This window comes from Marmota monax, unplaced genomic scaffold (genome assembly GCF_021218885.2).
Source record: "Marmota monax isolate L192 unplaced genomic scaffold, Marmota_monax_Labrador192_F-V1.1 WCK01_AAM20220418_F8-fsc00155, whole genome shotgun sequence".
NCBI lineage: Eukaryota > Metazoa > Chordata > Mammalia > Rodentia > Sciuridae > Marmota > Marmota monax.
The window spans coordinates 2,830,607-2,853,359 of NW_026694554.1; the positions used below are offsets into that span (position 1 = coordinate 2,830,607).

The window sequence follows — 22,753 nt, forward strand, 5'->3', positions numbered from 1 at the left end:
CACAAAGCTAACACACTTCCCAAGTACTTCCTCATAAAGGCCTGTATTTCTCTTATGATTCTCATTGTGGCTAACATGAATTTAAAACAAAATTGCTCCTTAATTATACCAGTACTTATTAATTATAGCCTTGGGCCTGACTCATCTATATTTTTATTTATGATATCCAGCAAAAACTTTAGGCCCGCTATAATCTGGTGTTCCCTGAAGCCCTCCAGTCTCCCAGCAGCCCACCCTCTCTCACATTGTCATGGTCTGGTCACCCAAAAACAGAATCATCAGTCATTCGTAAACATAGCACGTTCTTCTTTCTCTGTGGTCTGTACAGGCTGTCCACTTAGCCTGGAACACCATCCTTTTAATCCAACATCCTTGTAGTCGTACACATTCTTTAAGACCCGGATCAAATGTTGCCACTTCTGCTCCAGGCTTTTTTTTTCCTTTCTTGTAGGTTCTTTTATTGTTGATACTATGCTTCTTGTCTTATGAGGGTTTTTTTTTTCTTTTTTCTTTTTTTTTTGTGTGTAATCTTTTCGTTCTTTTTAGATATACATGACAGTAGAGTGTATTTTGACATATTATACATACCAGAGTATAACTTATCCTAATTAAGATCCTATTCTTGTGGTTGAATATGACATGGAGTTATACTGGTCATGTATTCACATATGAACATAGGAAGGTTATGTCTGATTCTCTACTGTCTTTCGAATTCCCATCCCCTCCGTTCCCTTCATTCCCCTTTGTCAATCCAATGAACTTCTACACTTCCCCTCCCTAGCCTCCCTTATTGTGTCAGGGAGAACATTCAGCTTTTGTTCTTTTGGGATTGGCTTATTTCACTTAGCATGATAGTCTCCAGTTCCATCCATTTACTGGCAAATGCCATAATTTCATTCTTCTTTAAGGCTGAGTAATATTCCATTGTGTATATATCCACATTTTCTCTATCCAGTCATCTGCTGAAGAGTACCTAGGTTGGTTCCATAGCTTAGCTATTGTAAATTGAACTGCTATAAACATGGATGTGGGTGTGTTACTGTAGACTGCTGATTTTAAGTCCTTCAGGTATAAACCAAGCAGTGAGATAGCTGGGTCGAATGATGGTTCAATTCCAAGTTTTCTGAGGAATCTCCATACTGCTTTCCAGATTGGTTGCACCAATTTGCAGTCCCACCAGCAATGTATGAGTTCCCCCTTTCCCCACATCCTTGACAACATTTATTATTACTCGTATTCTTGATAATTGTCATTCTGACTGGCTGCTCCAGGCTTTCCTCCTTTGCCCATACTTTTGCCATAACTGATGTCACCTTGAGGACAGGGACCACATTTTGCTTATCTGAGTATCACCAGTACCTAGCATGATACTAAGCACATAGAAAGTGCTCATTGCATGTATTAGTGAAAGGACGATACAGGAACAAGTAGGGAGGAGTATTAGTGTAGCAAATAGGAAGCAGGGGAAAAAGTGATCCCCTTATTTGAACATATGGGGACACACTTTAAGTAAAAGGCTTCTTTGCATGAAATCCTATGAAAAAGCTGGTTAGACAAGTAAGGAAAGAAGATATACAAGTTTTTTTCTTCCTGCAGTACATGATGAGAGACCTTCAGAGCCACTTCCAAGGAGCATAAGCAGTCATGTAATAATGATCATCAGGAAGGCTGTCCCAGCAGAGATATAAATTGCATATCAAGTCACAATTAAACTGCTTCTTGGCCTGAGGTTGTGGCTCAGTGGTAGAGCGCTTGCCTAGCATGTGTGAAGCACTGGGTTCAATCCTCAGCACTGCATATAAATAAATAAATTTTAAAAATAAAGGCCCTGTGATTCTGCAATCTGTGTATGGGGTGAAGGTGGGAGTTCATAACCCACTTGAATCAAAGTGTGGAATATGATATGTCAAGAAATTTGTAATGTTTTGAACAACCCACAATAAAAAATTTAAAAAGAAAAAAAAAATAAATAAATAAAGGCCCATTAATAACTAAAAAAATATTTTTAAAATAATGCTTCTCTAGGGCTGGGGTTGTGGCTCAGTGGTGGAGCTCTTACCTAGCATGTGTAAGGCACTGGGTTCAACCCTCAGCACTACATAAAAATAAATCACCAAATAAATGCCTTGTGTCCATCTGCAAATAATAAAAAAAAATGCTTCTCTAGGCCAACCCCAAATGCTCAGGTTCCAAAGTTGCTCTTTCCTTTTTAGCTGTCTCACTTGAGAACTGGACAAGAGCTCTAGAAGTTTTTTAAAAAGGGGGGGGGGGTAGGGAAACAGGCCTGTCTTCCAAGTCTTCCAAGGTTATTGAAATTGTTTAACCATATCCTGGTTTAGGTTAAAGGATTCAGAAGACTCTGCTTGACAACTCTACTGCCTTCCTAGAATGGAGAGTACTAATAGAAAGCAGCTGTCCTTGTGTTTTTTTTAAAAACAATCTAATAGAATGATATGATTTTCATACAGTTGGTGGTATATGGAATTTTAGGTTAGCCTCCAAGATTTTCACCCCCAGTAGGCATGAATGTGGGTGGACCTAACCTAATCAAGTGAGCCCTTTAAAAGGGATCTATGGGTCAAAGAGATTTAACCCTGAAGCACATGCTGTCTTGTTGGCCTTGAAGGGACAAACTGTCAGGTTGTGGAGAGCCACCTGGCAGGCAGCCACTAGTAGCTGAGAGTAACCCTCAGTTGAACTGCCACCAAGAAACCAAGGACCTTGATTCTCCAGTCTAATTTTGAAAAGAAGGAATTCTGCCAATAACTAGTTTGGAAGATGACCTTGAACCTCAGATAAGACTTCAGCCCTGGCTGACACACTGACTGCAGTCTGATGAGACCCTGAGCAGAGGACCCAGTTAAATCACACCTACACTCTTGACTGGTGGAAGCTGAGATAATAAATTTGTGTTATTGCAAGAAACTAAATCCTTTATCACTTGTTATACAGCAAGAGAAAACTAAGAGTCCTACAAGTCCCAGCTGTAATTAAGAAAGAAGCCAAAAGTGGGGTAGCTTTGGAGTTATGTAAGCTGCAATATGGAACTGCGTACTCCATGATGGGTCATTTTTACCCTATTACAAAATTCTTTTTTGATGCAGGGTACCAAGGATTGAACCTAGGGACACTTAACCAAGGAGCCACCTCCCAGCTTCCCATTTTTATGTTGAAACAGGGTCCCTCTAAAATGCTTAGGGATTTTCTAAATTTCTTAGGCTGGCTTTGAATTAGGGATCCTCCTGCCTCAGCCTCCTGAGCCACTACAAACACTTCTTTATGAAGAATCTATGTTGCTATACTTTTAGGTGAGTTGTCAGCTGGACAGATGAGACCCTGCCAATACGTTAGAACATGTGAAAAGCCCTGAAAAGGCTCACCTTGTCTGAGATAGATTTTCCTGCCCTCAAAAGAATGTCTTAAATCCATTTCAAACTATGATTATACTCCATGCCTTCAACAAGGGGTGCATCTGCCAAGCAGCAGATGAAGAGCCCTGGAGTTGATAATAAGTGGAGGCAATTATCTTTTTCCTTGAAACTGCTCAGCTAGCTCTACAGGAAGGGTCTGATGCCTGGACACCAATTTATTAAGGAATCTGGGATCCTCCTGGAATGAAAATACACAAAAGAGGGCTTATATAACCACTAATTGTTGACTCAGCTAACCTCTAGTAGAGAGGAGTCTATGATCACACCTCTTTCCTCTTTTCCTTGCATGAGGTTGGCAGGAGGGCACCAGAGGTTCAGCCAGACCTTGAAATGTAGCCCTCGGACACTATAACAAGGAGAGCTGTTCTTCAGAGCACACAATGAGCTCTAGAAGTTCCACTCCAGGAACCCACCAATAACCAGAATGGCTCCATTGTGAACAGTCACCCCACTGTTTTGCAGAGTTCATTTGGTTGGGTAGGGTTTTCATATCAAGTTCCATTCAAGATACAACTATTTCCATGCAAAAATCAAGGCTTTGTGAGGGAGTAGGCTTGATTGGCATTTTCTCAGCAGAGACCAAGAACAGCAGCCCTCTCAGTAGGCTCAAGGCCAAGTAGTTAGCTTTCAGTTTCTGTTTGATTATGTCCCTAAAAGCAGTTGTGAGTGCCCTCAAGGAGTATGAGTCTCTAGGGCAGTAACTTTAGGTGGGGTGGGTCAAACAAATGGCAGATAAAAGTTAGCAAAGCTTGTTACAATAAATTCATCTGGTCTCATCTCAAGTTGATGAGGATCTAAGGCTGTCTTCAGTGATTAACCTATGTTCCCCTGGTTGAAGGAGAGATGGGATACCATTTCTCTTTGTAAATCTAAGTCCTGCTTTTAGGCAAGTAGAAGAAGGGCAGAGAACTTTCCTGATCTGCCTTTTGTGTGTTTATTTTGGTACTAGGAATTGAACCCAGGGGTGCTCAATCACTGAGCCACATCCCCAGCCCTTTTTTGTATTGTATTTAGAGATAGATTCTCACTGAGTTGCTTAGGGACTCACTAAGTTGCTGAACCTGGCTTTGATCCTACTGCCTCAGCTTCTCAGGGCTGCTGGGATTACAGGAATTCATCACCACTCCTGGCTCTGCTTATTTTTAAAAATTCACAAAAAAGCCTTCATATTTGATGACTCATATTCTGGTCTCCCATAGTCCTTTCCATTGAAACTTTATTTTCAGAAACTTTCACATGTTAAAGTAGGATCCATAGCTATGGAGATGTTTGAGTTAGGAATTTTATAACAAGTTGGCAAAGGCAGAAGAAACATAGATTGTAATAAGCAGAAAACAGCAAATTGGAGCACAGAATCTCATATCTTATTGAATCAGTCTCTTAGTCCTGAGAATAGATCAGTTCAGGGAAATAGTCTTATTTCAGGAGGTAAGCTCCCATCTATAGGGGCTGGGGTTGTAGCTCAGTGGTAGGCTCGCCTACTATGTGTGAGGCACTGAGTTCGATCCTCTGCACCACATAAAAATGAATAAACAAAGATATTGTGTCCATATACAACTAAAAAATTTTAAGAATAAAGTTAGACCTCTATATAGTGCAAGCAAATGGGTATTTAAAAAGAGACATTCTCTGGAAACAAAAGAAAAACAGCTCAAAGTCCTCATCCCAGAGAAGCAGCTGCAACCACCACATCAGTAGCACCTTTTCCTCCATTTCTTCCTCCTTCTGCTCCTCCTTTTCTTCCTTCTTTGTGCCTTTTCTCCCTGACCCCCAACACTTCTGCTTGAATGGTCTTAGCTTCTCCTCCAGCTCTGCTTTCCCTTCCTCCTCATTACACCTCCCCTGTCCAGTCCCCCAGTAACCCTGTAGAAGCTCAGGAAGACACATCTTATGCCACCTCTAACACCTTAGATCCTGAGAGGGGCACTGAAATGCAAATAGTGTGGCCTAAAGGTTCTTTCTGACATCCCTCTAGTGGCCTCAAGCTTAATTGACATGGAGTCTGTCTTTTAATACCTTTAATACCTTTTAATCATACCCTATGATTAAAGGCTCTGTTCTTAAATTTAAAAAAAAAATAGAAATAAAAATAAATTTTAAAAGACTCTATTCTTGCCTTTAATCAGGGTAATTAATATTTTACAATTAGAGTTGGGGATATAGTTTTGTGGTTTTGCCTAGCATGTGCAAAGCCCTGGATCTAATTCCCAGCACCACACACACACACACACACACACACACACACACACACAAAGTATGTCATGCAAATTGTAAGTAAATAATAAGTAATAAGGCTAGGACTAAAATCCAGTTCTGTCTGATTTAAAAGGCTGTGACCTGGCCACTATACTCTTCTCCCTCTTCACTTAGTGAAATCTGGTAAATATGAAATGCCCATTCACTCTTGCCCCAAAGAATGTGCACAGGCCTATTACAGGACCTGAAAGTGGTGTAACTCACCAGGTCATCATCAGCCCCCAACATCTTTGCAGAGATATACTGATTATTTTAACAGTAAAGAGCCTTGCCATATATTTTTATGAGGGAACTCAAAGGAGATAGATCTGGGGCATGGGGCACCCTCAGATTGTCAGGCTAAAATGGTGTAGCAGTAATGGGGGTCAGGAAAGCCTGAGGATACTGGGGAACTCAAGAGAAGAACTAGGCCAGGAACAGTTGGGTGTACCAGCGACTCAGAAGACTGAGGCGAGAGGAGCCAATGAGTCCAAGAGTTCAAGGCCAGCCTAGGCAACATAGTGATAACCCATCTCAAGAAAAAAGGAAAGGAAGGAAGGAAGGAAAGAGAAGACAAGAGCAAAAATGAAGGGTCAGAATTTAGGGGCCCTAAGAATTTATTTCATAGCTTGAATTGTGTGTTGGGTGCCAAGAGCTCTGTCCCTAAACTCTCCATCAGTTCTCTATTGCAAGGAGAGTATATCTGAGGTCTCTATTTTATGATTTGTGGTGGTAGCTCCAATCACTGCTCTTAGCAGTCATTAATACATCAGTTAGGGGAGGGGTTGAAAAATCTCCAAAGAAGAAAAAAGCAAAAGCAGAAGTCAGGGAAGAGTGTGCTAGTGCAAGATGAGAATTTTACACAATTCCTTGGATTCTGTTGGACTTGACACACATTTCCTGTCCTCAGAATTCCAAAGACACTGAGGAGAGGAGACAGTGAAGGTCACTTCCAGGCCAGTGAAGGCATGGGAGATAAAGCAGGATGAGAAATCAGTCTTCATGAATGTGCCCCTTTCCCTGGCTGAACTACCCATTCCCTTTGTGAGGGTGACTTGTAACTTTCTGGTTTCATCTTAAGACCTTTCAACCCACAGGGCAGGGACAGGGAGAAGCAATTTTGGCATCATCCAGTGGTTATGATAAATAGCCTTTGTTCTGCCAATTCTGGAGTAAAACAAATAGTCTCCAGATGAACTTCATCTTAATGGGAAGGAAAGGGCAAAGAAGGGTAATGCTGTTGTCCCCAAAGGGTACACGTCCACAGAAATAAAAATGCTTTCAAGAATCAGAGCCCTGGACATTTTCAGTCAAGGTGATACCTGTGAGCCTGTAGGACCACAGATTTCCTTAGCCCTTAATCCCCTAGAAAGCTGTTTACTTGGGCTGCCAGATGCCTACCTGGAATATTGGAAGAGTGATTCCTAAGGTTCTCTGGCCCAAAATCATAGGCATTGTCCTCCCATCCTGCTTCGCCTAAAATAGCCACCCCTAGACTCATTCCCTTTGAACCAGACAACAAAATCAGAATATTAATCCCCAGGACCTCTCTACTTAGTACCCAGAATATGTCTACACATCTACTATATGTTCAGGTCTGTTCCAGGTACTATGGAGGCAATGACAAAACAAAATAGTTAACATTTACCGGACAATGAATATGTGCACACACTATTTAAAATATTTTCCCATACATAACCTCATTTAATCCTCAGAGTATTCCAATGGGGTGTGTACTGCTTATTCTCACTCTCTTTCATTCTGTAGATGAGGAAGCTGAATGGCTAAGTAACTGCCAATGGTCATATGGCAAGTATATAGCATATTCAAGTTCAAGGTAGGCTTTCAACCTATGTAGGCAATTTGACTTCAGAGCCTATAAGTGTTACATAAAATAACATACTTCCTGATGATTAAGAAAAAGAATATACATGAAAACTATAAGAATAGTATCAAGGGCTGGGGATGTGGCTCAAGCGGTAGCGCGCTCGCCTGGCATGCGTGCGGCCCAGGTTCGATCCTCAGCACCACATACCAACAAAGATGTTGGGTCTGCTGAAAACTAAAAAAATAAATATTAAAACTCTCTATCTCTCTCTCTTTCTCTCTCTCTTTCTCCTCTATCTCTCTTAAAAAAAAACAAACGAATATTATCAAGAGTAGGAATCAGAAGGCCTGGGTTCTTATTCTCCCTGGGAAAAAGGGATGTAAATGAGACAAGTTCTTTCCCTGTGTCTTGTTACACCATGAACATCATTCTAGGCCAGAGTCCTCAGGCTCTTCTTGGTCATTCGGGGTTTATAGGTGTTATCTGTTCTCTTTGTCCCCATACCTACCTCACTTATGCTGACCCTCAGTACCCCAATACAAATGGTCCATCCTGAGGTCTGCCAAAGAATAAGAGATGATGAAAGTAAAGGGCAAAGGGCTGGGGATGTGGCTCAAGTGGTAATGCGCTCGTCTGGCATGCGCGGGGCCCTGGGTTTGATCCTCAGCACCACATAAAAATAAAATAAAGATGTTGTGTCCACCGAAAACCTGAAAAATAAATATTAAAAAAATTCTCTCTCTCTCTCTCTCTCTCTCTCTCTCTCTCTCTCTCTCTCTCTCTAAAAAAAAAAAGAAAGAAAGAAAAGGGCAACAGCAAATGGGAGAACAAGAGATAGGAGGTACCCTAGCCACAGGAGGGCTGGAGGGTGCTTTGTGGATGGCTCAATTTAAAGGCAGAAAGGACTAAAAGAGATCCCTTGGAGCAGGCCAAAGTAACCATGAAGAGGGGAGGCAGACTTCAGGATTGACCATCTGCACTGGAGCACTGAGGGTCAGCATAGGTGAGGTAGGTATTGGGACAAAGGGAACAGATAACACCTATAAAACCCGAATGACCAAGAAGAGCCTGAGGACTCTGGCCTAGAATGGTATTCATGGTGCAACAAGGCACAGAGAAGGCATTTTCTTATTCACATTCCTTTTGCCCAGGGTCAAGTCTGCTCCCACACTTGATTCTTGTACCTCTTAGATCCAGGGCCTGAAGCAGAAGCCAGATGCTTCTGGAGCAATTTGACAGACCAGAGAAGGAGACTTCAGAGTAAGGGACACCAGATAGTCATGGAGTAAAAAATGGCATGTCCCAGGGCTTGAGGCTAGACAGGACACCAGAAGGACAGAAAAAAAGGATCACTTGAAAGAGGGTCTAAAGCTGAGCCAGGCTAGAGGGCAGTTGGTAAGGTAAGAGAGAAAGGCTCAAAAAGACAAGGGCACAAAGGAGATTCCTGGTTCTCTCCTTCTGAGCAGAAGCAGAGAGAACCCCAAGGGACAGTGCTTTAAGTATTTTTTTTTGAGAGAGAGAGAGAGAGAGAGAAAATTTTTAATATTTATTTTTCAGTTTTTCGGTGGACACAACATCTTTATTTTGTTTGTATGTGGTGCTGAGGATGAACCTAGCGCCCCGCACATGCCAGGCGAGCGCTTTACCGCTTAAGCCACATCCCCAGCCTTTTAAGCATTTTTATACTCATTCACTCACACAACTCACTTCTTTCATAGGCAGGGAAAGAAATAAGGCTACCACTTTTAAGAAACAAATGGTGTGCCCAAAGCTCTTCCCACTAGGCAACACTACCTGAAGGGAAAAGAGAAATAAATGGCAAGGAGAAGCAAGAGAACCAAAATCTGCTGTGTTCCCCCTAAACATCAGGCACAACAATCCCTTGTTGGAAGGGCCTAGGAAAAGAAAAAGCCACATTGGGAGTGGTGTCCCCATTGTCCTCACAGTGCCTAGGAGGAGTGTTTAAATGAATATAGGAAGTGGCTGGCCCCTGCCCACTAGACACTGCTCTATTGTCCACTTGAGAGTGAGAGGGAAGCACACAGCAAGCATATGAGGAATAATTGAGATAATGCACATAAAGAAGCACTGTGCTGGTATAATTGAAGAGTTTTACAAATAGCATGGTTTTACAAACTACTATTACAAGCTGGGCATAGTGATGCACGCCTGTAATCCCAGCAACTCAGGAGGCTGAGGCAAGAGGATCACAAGTTCAAGGCCAGCCTTAGCAACTTAGCAAGGCCTAAGCAACTTAGCAAGATTCTGCCTCAAAATAAAAAAATAAAAGGGGCTGGGGATGTTGCTCAGTGGTTAAGTACCCCTGGGTTTAATCCCCAGAACCAAAAAATAAAATAAAACAAAACTACTATTACAGCAGGAATACAAACATGGATTTCTTGTCCTCCAGGGATTCTGATTTTTCAGTTGGAGTGGGTCCCAGCAACATGTACTATCCAGGGCTGGGGTTGTGACTCAGTGGTAAAGTGCTTGCCTAGCATGTGTAAGCCACTGGGTTTGATCCTTAGCACCACATAAAAATAAATAAATAAAATAGAAAAAAATGTACTTTCTAGAAGCTGCCAGATGACTTTGAGGCAAGGGATCCAGACATCATGCTTTAAGGAAATCCTGCTGCAAAGCATGTTGGGTACTAGGCATGGCTAAAACAGAACTGCTGAATTGGGCAGCCATAATAAAAGTTGAAAGGCAGGGCAAGAATGGTGAAGGAAAAGCAATTTGAATGATATAGAGAAATGTGGCCACAAAGGTAGATATTTTAAAACATGTCTAAAATGTCAGCCTCCAATGAGGACTCTAGCAATTTTTGGAGAGTGCCACCCCCAGCTCTGTTATTAATCAGCTGTGAAGCCTTGGGCACATCAAGGCCCTTTGCTGGCCTCTGTTTTCTCACCTAAGAACTAAGGGGGTGGTCTAGACTTGGAGCCTAGTGTTCCTTTGAGCCCAGGCACTCAGGATTCTAGTTCATCCTAGAGAATCCATATTTTGCAGAGGCTCACCATAAGGTCTAGCCCTCATTTTGAATATCTCCCTTATATGTTATAGTAGATAACTGAATTATATTGTTGGCCAGGAGGGGACCAGACTTCAGAGCAGGGCCTTCAGAAGCCTGTCAATATGTTCAGAATAGTCTCCTACTTTCTGACTGTTTAGAAACCTAAGCTATTGTTTTTTTTTCTATTTAAAAATATAGAGTTACAGGAGATTTGATTCAAATATCCCACTCATTCTTTCCTGCATTTCTAAAGAGATTTTTAAAATATCTTCTCAAATTGGGAGTTCATCTCTATCAGAAAATTATCATCCCAGAGAAATTCCTCCTTCCTCCAATTATGAATAAGCAAAATAAGCCATTTATGCATTAAATGGCTTTCAGTCATGGCATTTGGCTTCTAGAGCCAGAGGGATGGAAGAAACAAATATTTCTCACATATAAAAGTAAAGCTATGTCCTTAAAAAAATAGCATGGGGGCTGGGGATACAGCTCAGTTGGTAGAGTGTTTGCTTTGCAGGCACAAGGCCCTGGGTTCAATACCCAACACTAATAATAATAATAATAATAATATACAGCATGGAGGTTTAGTGGGGATTTCCCTCCTCCTCTTCTGGAGACCACTCCAACCATCACAAATGAACAGTGAAATCATGTAGAGACATCTGTCCACATGCTTGATGGCAAGCTCAGTAAAGTAGGCCTTTCCCACTTCGTCCACTGGTTCAAAATATGGGTATGCAGATGTCCCTAGGCTCCCAGGATCCTTTCCTTTTCCCCAACCCTTATGGGTCTCAGAAGAATCTTCCTTTGGCTTCCTTTACTCTGCATTTTCCCAGGATGGTTGAGTTTCTAGAAAAGGAAAATTTAGATGCAACAAGGACAAGAAAGTATCATGACCCTCAGTTTATAAAATGGGCTGATATTTGGTCCATAAAATTTACAGGGTAAGAAATAAATAAATACTTTGTTGATATAAAAATGCAACAAGATATTATCAATCCGTAGTAACAATATTTTTCTGAAATACAATGCCTATTCTGTTGTTGATCTTTTCTTATCCATATCTAGACTTTCCCATGTCTGTATCTTTCCCTTTTCTCATTTCTAGCCCTCATTTTGAATATCTCCCTTATATGTTATAGTAGATAACTGAATTATATTGTTATAACTTAGTGTTTAAATTGTTTCAAAAAAAATTGTTCAAACTTTTCAAATTAGATGAGGAAAATATTTTGTTTCTACTTTTAAAAATTCAAGTAAATTGTTTAACATATGAAAAACTGTGTTATTTTCCCTCCCATCGAGCCTTGGCCCCAGTAGTTGAAACTCTTCCTCCATCTATCAGGCTTGGAATTTTATAAGGACCATAATGTCAGATTAATGCAGATTCTGACAAGCTGGGTGGCCTTGAATAAGCCATATAATCTCTTTATTCCTCATTTGCCTGACCTATAAAATAAACACAATAGAATATGTCTGGGAGATGGAGGGAGTGGGTACAATGAATGACATTAAGACTATGTTTTTCTGCAGTGCTTTCACTTCTCTGATCCAGCAGCTCCTTAGAAGATGTGTCTTTGGCATAGAAAGAGAAATCTGGCAGACTGACCTTCTAAGGGAAAAGTATAACATAGTTGCAAAGTTGTTAGGCTATGGAGTTGGCCAAACCTAACTTTGAATCCTATCTATTGTTGATCACTCTTGTGTATGATCTTGGGCAAAATACTGGCCTATCCAAAAACCTAAATTTTCTTATCATTAAGTGGGGCTAAGTGTAGTGCCTTTATCAGAGGCTAACTATGAGTGCTGATTTATATAATAACTATTTATTGAGTATCTATTATGTGCTAAAAAGAGCTCAGAATAGGGCTCAAAAGAGAAAAGGGCCCTGCTATCAAGTTTGGTGAAGTAACTCATATGAAGTTCTTGGCATAAGGTATATAGATGTTAGCTGTTGTTATTGTTCTCCCTTCTCCATAAGAAGATTGGCCTTCCTTGGGTTTAAGGACCTGGCCCCAAATACCAAGTTTTATTTATTTATTTTAAAGTATCTTTTTTAGATGTTGATGGATCTTTATTTTATTCATTTATTTATATGTGGTGCTGAGAATCGAACCCAGGGCCTCACACATGCTAAGCAAGCTCTCTACCACTAAGCCACAACTCCAGCCCCTAAAATACCAAGTTTTTTTTAAAGAGAGAGAGAGAGAGAGAGAGAGAGAGAGAGAGAGAGAGAGAGAATTTTAATATTTATTTTTTAGTTTTCGGCGGACACAACATCTTTGTATGTGGTGCTGAGGATCGAACCCGGGCCGCACGCATGCCAGGCGAGCGCGCTACCGCTTGAGCCACATCCCCAGCCCAAATACCAAGTTTTAATGCATCCTTAAAGTGGTGCCTGGGTCTTCCTGCTACACTACTTCTGGGTAACTGATGAGCAGGGCCTGACATTTGTGAGGACCTCCTGGTTTCCTCCTGCTTTACAGTTCAACCTCTCCAATTCAGGCACTCTCATTCCAAACTGAAGACAATTCTACCTACCAAAGCAAGGTAGCCTTGGATACCAGGTACAAACTCATATCACAAACCTTAAACATAGGGCTGTGGATGTTTTATTGTTGTTGTTTTGTTTTGTTTTGTTTGTTGGTTGGTTGTTTGGTACCAGGGATTGAACCTAGGAACACTTTACCACTGAGCCACTTCCCCAACCCTTTTTAATTGTTTTTATCTTGAGGCAGTTTTGTCTCAATAAGTTGCTTAGAGCCTTGCTAAGGCTGGCTTTGAACCTATGACCTTCCTGCCTCAGCCTCTGGAATTACAGGTGGGTACCACCATGCCCAGTGGCTGTGGACTTTTTAAAGAACTTCCATATCCCAATGACTCTGTGACATGGAAAACTAAGGAAGTGGCATTATCATGATTATCATTTTTATTATCCCCATTTTACAGATGGGGAAACCAAAGTCCAACAAGGCACAGGGACAGACATCTAGTAATAAATAATGTAAAGGCTGGGAGATAGTACTCTGACTCTGAAGTGACCTTTAAATAATCTCCCAAGGAAGATATTGTTTTTATGACCTTCAGAAGAACCATTTATACAATGACAATTACTATACTCACCACAATTCTCTGGCAATAACTGGTAGCATCTCTGAGATGTTTTCTCTGCTGGACACTGCTACATTCTTTATTTCTCATGCATTATTTCATTTGACACGTACAATCCTAGAGAGTAGGTTCCATTTACTTTGTGTTTTATAGATGACGAAACTGAAACTCAGAAGATTGGGTAACATGGGGCTGAGATTGTAGCTCAGCAGTAGAGCACTTGCCTACCACGTGTGAGGCAGTGGGTTCGATTCTCACCACTGCATATAAATAAATAAATAAATGTCAATGGACAACTAAAAATATTTTAAAAGATACGAAAGAAGATTGGGTAACAGACTTAGACCATAAAGCTAGTAAGTGGTAGTGTGTATACAAAGCAAGAACTATGCTCCACTAGATTATATACCTCTAAAGTTGAGTCCAATACGGAAGCCACTAGTCACATATGGCCATTTAAATTAATTTACGTTAAATAAAATTATACTGAATTCCTCAGTCACACTAGTGCAAGTGCTCAATAGCTACATGTGGCTAAGAATATTATAACGTTCAGCATAGGCAGAGATCATTTCCATCATCATAGAAACTTCTATTGGTCAGTGTTATTACAAACACTCTTAAGTTAGTCCTCCTCAGAATTTTGCTTTGGTAAAATGTTATTAGTTTAAGGCAGGATTTCTTAATCTCAGCACTAATGAGCTAGAAAATTCTTTGGCAGGGGAGGGGGTGCCTGTGTACGGTTATATATTTAGCAGCACTCCTGGCCTTTACCCACTAGATGTCAGCAGCACACCTTGTCTCCAGACTGCCCAATGTCTTCTGGGGAGCAAAACTACCCTCTCACCCACTCTCAACTGAGAACCTCTGGGAAGTAATTACTATATATGTGAACTAATCAAATGGCAAGTATTTTCACTAACTTAATTTGGCCTCTGAAAACATGCCAATTAGCTGACACTTGCTTTTTCTAGTGAATCATACAGTTATAGCAATTTGTACTGAATGTGTGGCTTTAATGGCTATTAAAGATTTCATGAAAGAGTATAATCATATAAAACAGCTGAGCTAGAGTGAAGATGTCAAGAAGGGATTGATACAATGTATTCTATAATTAGTTCCTCAAATTTGCTATATGTTAACTATGCATAACTATGAAATTGTGAAGGAACATAAGAAATGCATTTGTTTAAAAAGCTAAGAGAATGTTAAAGTAGAAAATAAAATAAGAAAAGACAAGAGCAACCACATCACTTACTATATTTTGGCTACTAATTTCCAAAATAACAAACAACAAAAGATTGTGCTGTTTGAGAAATCCATGAAAGAATTCCCCAAATGCTAAAGGTAGCACAACCAAAAATGCACTTTCAAAGGATTTAAATAAAACCAGTGTACAAAAACTAAATATGCAAAGTGATTTACATGGTAATTGATTTCATTTAGTCATCTCACAATGCATATATACATCAAAATATCACATTGTTTACCATAAATATGTACAAATACTCATTTACCAATAAATAAATAAAATTTTAAAAGGAACTGCATTCCCATATGCTAAAATTTTGGTTCCTGGTAAAATATACTTTTTCACATTTTTAGGATTTTCACAAGAAAATTAATCTTCCCTACAACAAATGGAACCCTCCTTAAAATGTTGCTTAACATCAAATGAAACCTGTCAAGCATATCTTCAGAGAAATTTCCAAAAGCTTTTTAAAACCATTTCCACTTAAATGAATTTTTATATAGACAAATATTTTGTAAATAGTCAAAAGATTGCCCAAGGGTCAGCCTTCCCCCAACCTCCCACATAGGGTAAGGCTGGCAGCCTGGGACAGTGCCCACCTCTGCTCCTGCCGTGTGTATCTGTCACTTCATCAATTCTCATATTGATCTCATGAATGGAAAGTGTGATGGGCAGATGCCATGGGGTTAATGTAGATTAGCAAAGTGAAGTACCCAGACTTGGCCTCTGGTCAGGGAATTGGAGTTAACAGCGGTTCCAAAATTAGGGGGAAATAGGGGTTATAGCTCAGTGGTAGAGTACTTGCCTAGTATGCACAAGACCCTAGGTTTGCAGTATCCCCAATACTGAAAAATAAATAAATATAAAGCTATGGAAATTTTTAAAAAACAGGAAAGACGGCTGGGATTGTGGCTCAGTGGTAAAGCACCAGCCTAGCAAGGACAGGACCGGGTTCGATCCTCAGCACCACATAAAAATAAAGGCATTGTGTTGTGTCCATCTACACCTAAAATATTTTCAAAAAAAAAAAAAAACAGGAAAGAAAGAAAGGAAACAAGAAATCAGAGTGCTATAGGGATCTCTAATGAATACATTAAACACTTTTAATCACTAGAAGTTGAGTTTTGAGCTGGCAGGCTGAGAAACTGCAGCTACATGTTTCTGGTGCTTTCTGAGAGCCTAAATTTGCCTTCCCCCACTGTAAGCTCATCTAGAACCAAACATCCTGTTCATCTTTGCTCCCTGAATGCAACTAGGCATGAGCCAGTCTTCACATTCAGAATTCATTGTAGATGGAATGGGGGGATAGCCCCAAGACTGTCAGTCACTGGAGGGATTCTGCAGGGTCTAGCATCTGGATTCCAAGGCCAAGAATGTATGCACAGCAGCTGGGTTTGGTGGCACACATCTGTAATCCAAGTGACTTGGGAGGCTCAGGCAGGAGGATTACAAATTCAAAGTCAGCCTCAGCTACTTAATGAGACCCTGAGCAACTTAGAGAGACCCTGTCTCAAAATAAAGAATAAAAAGGACTGGGGATGTGGCTCATTCAATCCCTGGTACTAAAATTAAAGAGAGAAAAAAGAGAAAAAGTATGCTCGTTCCCCTGAATACTGGCAACTGAGGCTCATACAAGTCAATATTTGTGACATATGAAAAAATGTTCAACGTGTTTGACAATCAGGGAAATGCAAATTAAAACTACAATGAGATCTCATCTTACTCTAGTTAGAATAGTAATCATCAAAAATACAAATAACAAATGCTGGTGAGGATGCAGGGGTGGGAGAGGAACATTTACACACTGTTAGTGGAACTGTAAATTAGTAACACCACTATGGAAATCAGTATAGAGGTTCCTCAAAAGACTAAGTATGGAACCATCATATGCCCCAGCTTTACCACTTCTTGGTATTTATCCAAAAGAATTAAAGTCAGCATACCAAGCAGCATATGCATACCAATATTTATAGCAACACAATTCACAATAGCTAAGTTATGGAACCTGCATAGGTATGCAACAATAGATAAATGCATTAATAAAATATGGCATATATAAACAAAATGGAGTTTGACTCAGCCATAAAGAAGAATGAAATTATATCATTTGCTGGTAAACGGATGGAACTGAAGAACACCATGCCAAGTGAAATGAGTCAGACTTAAAAAAGTCAGGGGTCAGGCTGTGCACAGTGGTGCATGATTGTAATCCCAGTGGCTTGGGAGGCTGAGGCAGGTTGATCACGAGTTCAAAGCCAGCCTTGGCAAAAAGCAAGGCCCTTGGGCTGGGGCTGGGGCTCAGTGGTAGAGAGCTTGCCTAGCATGTGTGAGGCACTGGATTTGATTCTCAGCACCACATATAAATAAATGAATAAAATAAAGGTTCATCAACATCTAAAAAAATATTTTTTTAAAAAAAAAGAAAGACCCTAAAGCAACTCAGTGAAACCCTGTCTCTAAATATATACAAAATAGGCCTGGAGATGTGGCTCAGTGGTCGAGTGCCCCTGAGTTCAATCCCTGGTATCCAAAAAAAAAGAGTCAAGGATCAAATGTTTTCACTCATATGGGGAAGCTAGAGAGAGAGGAAAAAAGGGGTAAAGAAAGGGGATCTTACAAAAGTAGAAGGGAGACCAATGGAGTAGAGGAAGAGGATTGAGAGGGAGGGAAGAAAGGAGGATATGGGAAAGTACTAGGGAACAAAATACACCAAAATTATGTGATATCCGTACAAATACATAATGAATCTCACTTATATATAATTATAACACATTAATTAAAATAATAATAATAATAATAGAAGGGAGATCAGTAGACTAGAGCACACAGATCAGTGGGAGGAAGGAGAGATGGGAAAGGGAAGGTACTGGGAAATGAGATTAGTCAAATTTTATCATTCACATGTACAAATCCCACTATTATGTATAATTATAATGCAACAGTAAAACAATGTAAAAAAGAAAGTCCTTTTGCTGTTGCTTCATCTCCTCTCTACTTCTGCTGTATGTTGTAACATAATCCAAGACTACAGCTATTTTCTCCTTTCCTTTAATAAGCATATTCAGTGATCCCTTCATAATTCTCCTGTTATCTACTGTCATTTATGTCTATGAAGATAATAACAAAACTTAATAATTAGTTATCTTGAGCAAAAGCTTTATCTACTATAACCATTAGATTAGAACAATTGTCAATGAGGCTCTTGGCAGAGTCAAGGCCCAGAAAGATCTAGATGGCTTCAAACATTCCCATTTCCACCAGTGGCCAAGCATTTCAAACATCTCCAGATCATATAATAAATATATATCTATACACAAAATCTAGAATTCAGTTGTGAGCTGGAAAGGAGGCTGAACTAAACCTGTGTTACTGACCAGATTTCACTTACCAGGCCTACTGGGGTTCCTTGAAAGGGTGTAACCCTGCTGATACAGCCAAGCTATGATTCCAGGAAACCATGTGTGCAGGAGGTATTAGGCAGATGGATGGTGGGAATGTGCCTAAGACTTTCAAAGGAAGCAGTAAATGTTTGAATAGCACAATTTCCCTCCTAGGTATCCTCTCCCACTATCCCTGGAAGCCAGGAAAACCAGAGGACCATAGTTCCATCTGCTCTTGTCCTTCTTTCATCCTCTTCTACTGAGCTTAGGCCTGCTTGTTCCATCTCTTACAAACTGCTGTTTCCTGGGCTGGCCATCCCTCAAGAAGGCAAGTTCCTCAACTGCACCTTGGTTCAATCATGAACATCCCTTCAACTAATGTTTGTGCCAGTTGCTGTGCTTGCTTGGCTCTAGGAGGGTAAAGGAAAAGTTCCTTCCAGAAGACTAGGCATCAAGCTAGCTATGGGAGCACTTGGGAGTAATAATGTCACTTCCATTATAATTTTCCATTGTAATGGCCATCATTATCCTTGCCCTCCAAAAGCATACAGGATCATCCTGTCATCTGTTGGTACTGTGAGTTATACACAGAGAACCCTGTAATTTCCACAGCATCCATCCAAGGCCATAGATTGAGACCACAACAACAAGGTGAAAACTTTGGAGAGAGAGGCTTTTTAAATAGTTGGCCAGGACATTTTTATATGGGGGTCAGCAGAATTTCAAGAGTTCAGGTCTTCTCACCACCAGGAGAGTGGGAGCACACTGTGGTAATGATCTTGAGAAAGAAGCAGAAAGGGACAGCAATCCCACACCTCCATGCCCAAACCACTTCCCTCCACCCCCAGCACCTTAAATAAAGTGCCACTAAAAATCCCATGCAGGGCTGAGGATACAGTTCAGTTGCTTACCTGGCATGCACAAAGCCCTGGGTTCAATCCCCAGCACCACATGTTTAAAAAAGAAAAAAAAAAAAAAGAAAGAAAGAGAATAGAAGAAAACATGCAATTCCACTTTGGACCTGCAGGCCAGAGACTGCCAGTCCTTATCCATCCATAGTTTTTTCTGTGAGGGAACAGAAAGAACTGCAAGACAAGGTGAACCCATGCAACCCTCAACTATTGGAGGTCTGTAATTGGTAAACTGCGTTTCTGGCTGAGATTGCAGGTTTTAATAGCTGAGAGAGAAGAGAGTTCTCTTCACCAGGGAAAATGGCAAACAATCATATTCACTTACATACTCACTAATTAACCATATAACTAAATCTATTTTGGTGATCTTATTGTTGGCACTGTTTGAAATATACACATTTATGCATACACCACATCCCAAAACAGCTCTATGGACACATACTGAGAAATACTGCCTGAAGACAATGTTCCATCAAATAACTAGAGACTGCACATAGTAGAGCTTGGAATACATTTAGAAAATTAAGACATCTCAGAAATTTAAGGTGATGATCTTGAATCCAAATTCTCTTTCTTTGCCTCTTGTCCTCAGCACCTCCTTCTTTTTTAAAACAATATTTATAGTTGTAGATGGACACAATAATTTATTTATTTGTTTGTTTATTTATTTATTTATTTTTTATGTGGTGCTGAGGATCAAACCCAGTGCCTCACATGTGCTAAACCAGTGCTTTACCACTGAGCTCACCCCCTTCTTTTGAAATTTCTTTTCAGCCATTTTGGCTGCTGACTTGTGCTAGGCTATGTTTCAGTATAACTGGAACTTATTATTTAATAGAATTATTACTGAGAATGTTATTTTAATGATGTTACTTGTCAATGAAATTAGCTTTGTTAAAATCCAGGTTTGTGGGGTACTTTAAGTAAATGTTGGCTATGTTTTTTGACACTTGCAAGTTATAACCATATACCTTTGCCCCAGACCCACTACGCCACCCCACCCCCACCCCCACCCCGTCTCTTGTCTCTTTCCTTAGCCCATCACTTACATAGACACTGGCCTTTTGCAGTTCTCCAGTCTCAGACTCTCGATCCATTTCTTACTAATTCGGGCAAAACCAAAGCTGCAGGAAGAACACAAAAGTAACTTTACATCACAAGGCCAGGAATCACAATGCACACAACAGAAACCCTCCAGGAGCATCTAGGTATTTCCATATCTTTGGTGCATCTCCGCCTTGTGTTTGCAAGTTTTAATCAACAATTTAATCAACTGCTTTGGGAAAATGCCTACCTTTCCATGCCGACCCCTCCTTCTCTGGGACTCCCGTAAGCCAGGTAGGGGTCGGGATGAGAAGGAAAGGAAGCCAGAAAGTCATAGAAGCCTTCTGGTGTCCAGACGCCGGGACTGCCCTTTTCTGCCTCTGCCCGTGACTCCAAAAGTTCTGAAGGCAAGCTAAAGGGGACCCCACCGCCGCACTTTCCCACACTCCCACGCTCGCACACCTGCACGAGCTCTCCGGGGAGCTCACGGTGCCCGCAAGGCGGATGCACCCTGGCTGGACGCTGCCACTTAGGGCAGTGAAGGCGCCCACCCGGTAGGTTGCTCCTCCCTACCCCTCAAGGCAAAAAAGCGCCCCGCTGGGGACAGGAGCTCTGAGGTGCCAGCCGGCACTCTACCACCCTCTGCTCTGTGGTGTCTAGTGGGAAAAGATCAGCTGTACCCACCACTTACTCTAAAATCTTCAGGCACCCATAAAAGCCGGACGTGGTACTTCTGATGTAGCCGCTGGACGGTTAAGCACTGTGCTCACTGGCATGCCCTTGTCGACTGCCGTGTGGGGGCAGCTTTGCCCTCCAATCTCCCACGTGCTGCAAACCCTTGTCAGGCGGATGCAAAAAGTAACTAGATAAAGTTCCTTCTCAAGGTCTCTCTGTCTTCTAAACTAGATCCAGAAAGGGCTGAGATTGCTCCTTACATGGTTAGAAACTGTTAACGCCCCTTCTTCCTCTCCCTCCAACTCCCACTCAGCACAGCATCCCTCGTGCAAAATACCAGATGCTCTTTCACAGCCTTTCTATATCCCTGCGGGGCTAACGAGTGTGAGGAATAATTTGAAGGAAAAGCCCTAAGGAAAGAGTGCAAGTTTTTATCCAGGCAGGGAAAGACACTCAAGGGCTTTAGGAAGGAAATGTAAATATGTCACATTCTGGCATTTTAGACTGTGCAAGCTGGAAGGGAGAGGGAGCAGAGAGGAGAAGCCAGAGATTGAAACAGAATTTAAATGGCAGGGCTACATGTGTCCCCACCTCTATCTAAATGCTGTTTCTGAACCATCTCAAATGTTCTTGTTCAATTCTAAGCAAAATACTCCCTAAACCAGTCTAGGGCCACAAACTGAAAATGCAAGAACTTGCTTAAAGTTAACTATTAAATCTTTCCTGCCCTTGAAATGAAAGTGCCTACCAAAGATGGGATACATAGACACTGTGCACCCCAATTATAACATGGCTTACATTACATGGATTCACAGATATTGCAGATCAGAATGTATCTGCAGAAAATCAAAAGAACTGGGGGCCAGGGTGTGTGTGCAAAGGTGTGATCTATGGCTGCCTACCTCAGTTCAATATAAAGTGTCCCAGGTCTAGCATTTGAGATACCCAGATTTACAATATTTTGATTTTTGAAATGTCAAGTGGGAATGTGAAAGCAAATCAAAGCAAATGCAGATGCAGGCTTTTGGCTTTTTACAATTACTTTGAGGAATCAAGAGTTTTAAAAGTTCAAAATTTCTCCTGTGCATTCATGTGAGGAGGTCATTAAACACTGCCTGGCTAGGCCTAATATCACAGCTTTTCTAAATCCAGCTTTCCCACATTAAAAAAAAAGAAAAGAAAGAAAGAAAGAAAGAAAGAAAGAAAGAAGGAAAGAAAGAAAAGAAAGAAAGAAAGAAATCCAGAGCTGGGGACCTTCAGGGTATATTGACCAGTTTGGCAGTCTTAGAGAATAGATAGACAAGGATGGTAGGAATAATTCTATAAAATGAATTAAGAATTATGGAAAAGAATTAAAAGAATAATTCTGTAAAATGGCCCCACTGTGCTTACCCCAGCATGCTGACTTTTGACCCCCCCCACACACATGCTTTCTTTGTAAAAAAAAATTTACCTGCACCCCTGCCTGGCAAATGGACAGGATATGTCACGTTCCTCAGCAGACTACCTGTTATCTGCAAGGAAAGGCTGGCAGGAAATAACGTTGATAAGAGGAACCCAAGTTACTCTGGAAGGGAGAGAATTTTGTGATCCTTTTCACAGACCAGATTCTGAAAGATAAGGATAATTCCTCCTAACCATAAAACCTGTAAAAAATGATTAGGAAGCTAATTGGAACCAGTCAGCATGGGCCAAGGTGACAGAGTTATCATGACAATGGGGACTTGAAAGTCTAATGTCATCTTACTGTCAGTCAAAAGTCAAAAGGTCCTGGGTGGAAGTCTCTGAAAACTTCCCTGGGATCCTGAATTATACTGTAGTACAGGACAGGCACATTGTCTCTCTCCTCTCTGAAAGAACCCATTCTCTT

General features: G+C 40.9%; 1 protein-coding gene across 1 annotated transcript in view; it reads right to left on the reverse strand.

Moving 5' to 3' along the window:
• Positions 1-20,289, reverse strand: part of Kiaa1210 (KIAA1210 ortholog) — a 76,696-nt gene extending 56,407 nt beyond the window's left edge. The window contains exon 1 of the mRNA XM_046420894.2: positions 20,214-20,289. Within this exon, the coding sequence (XP_046276850.1) occupies positions 20,214-20,261 (48 nt within the window). The 5' untranslated portion in view covers positions 20,262-20,289. The remainder of the gene's footprint in view (positions 1-20,213) is intronic.
• Positions 20,290-22,753: the final 2,464 nt, after the last annotated feature.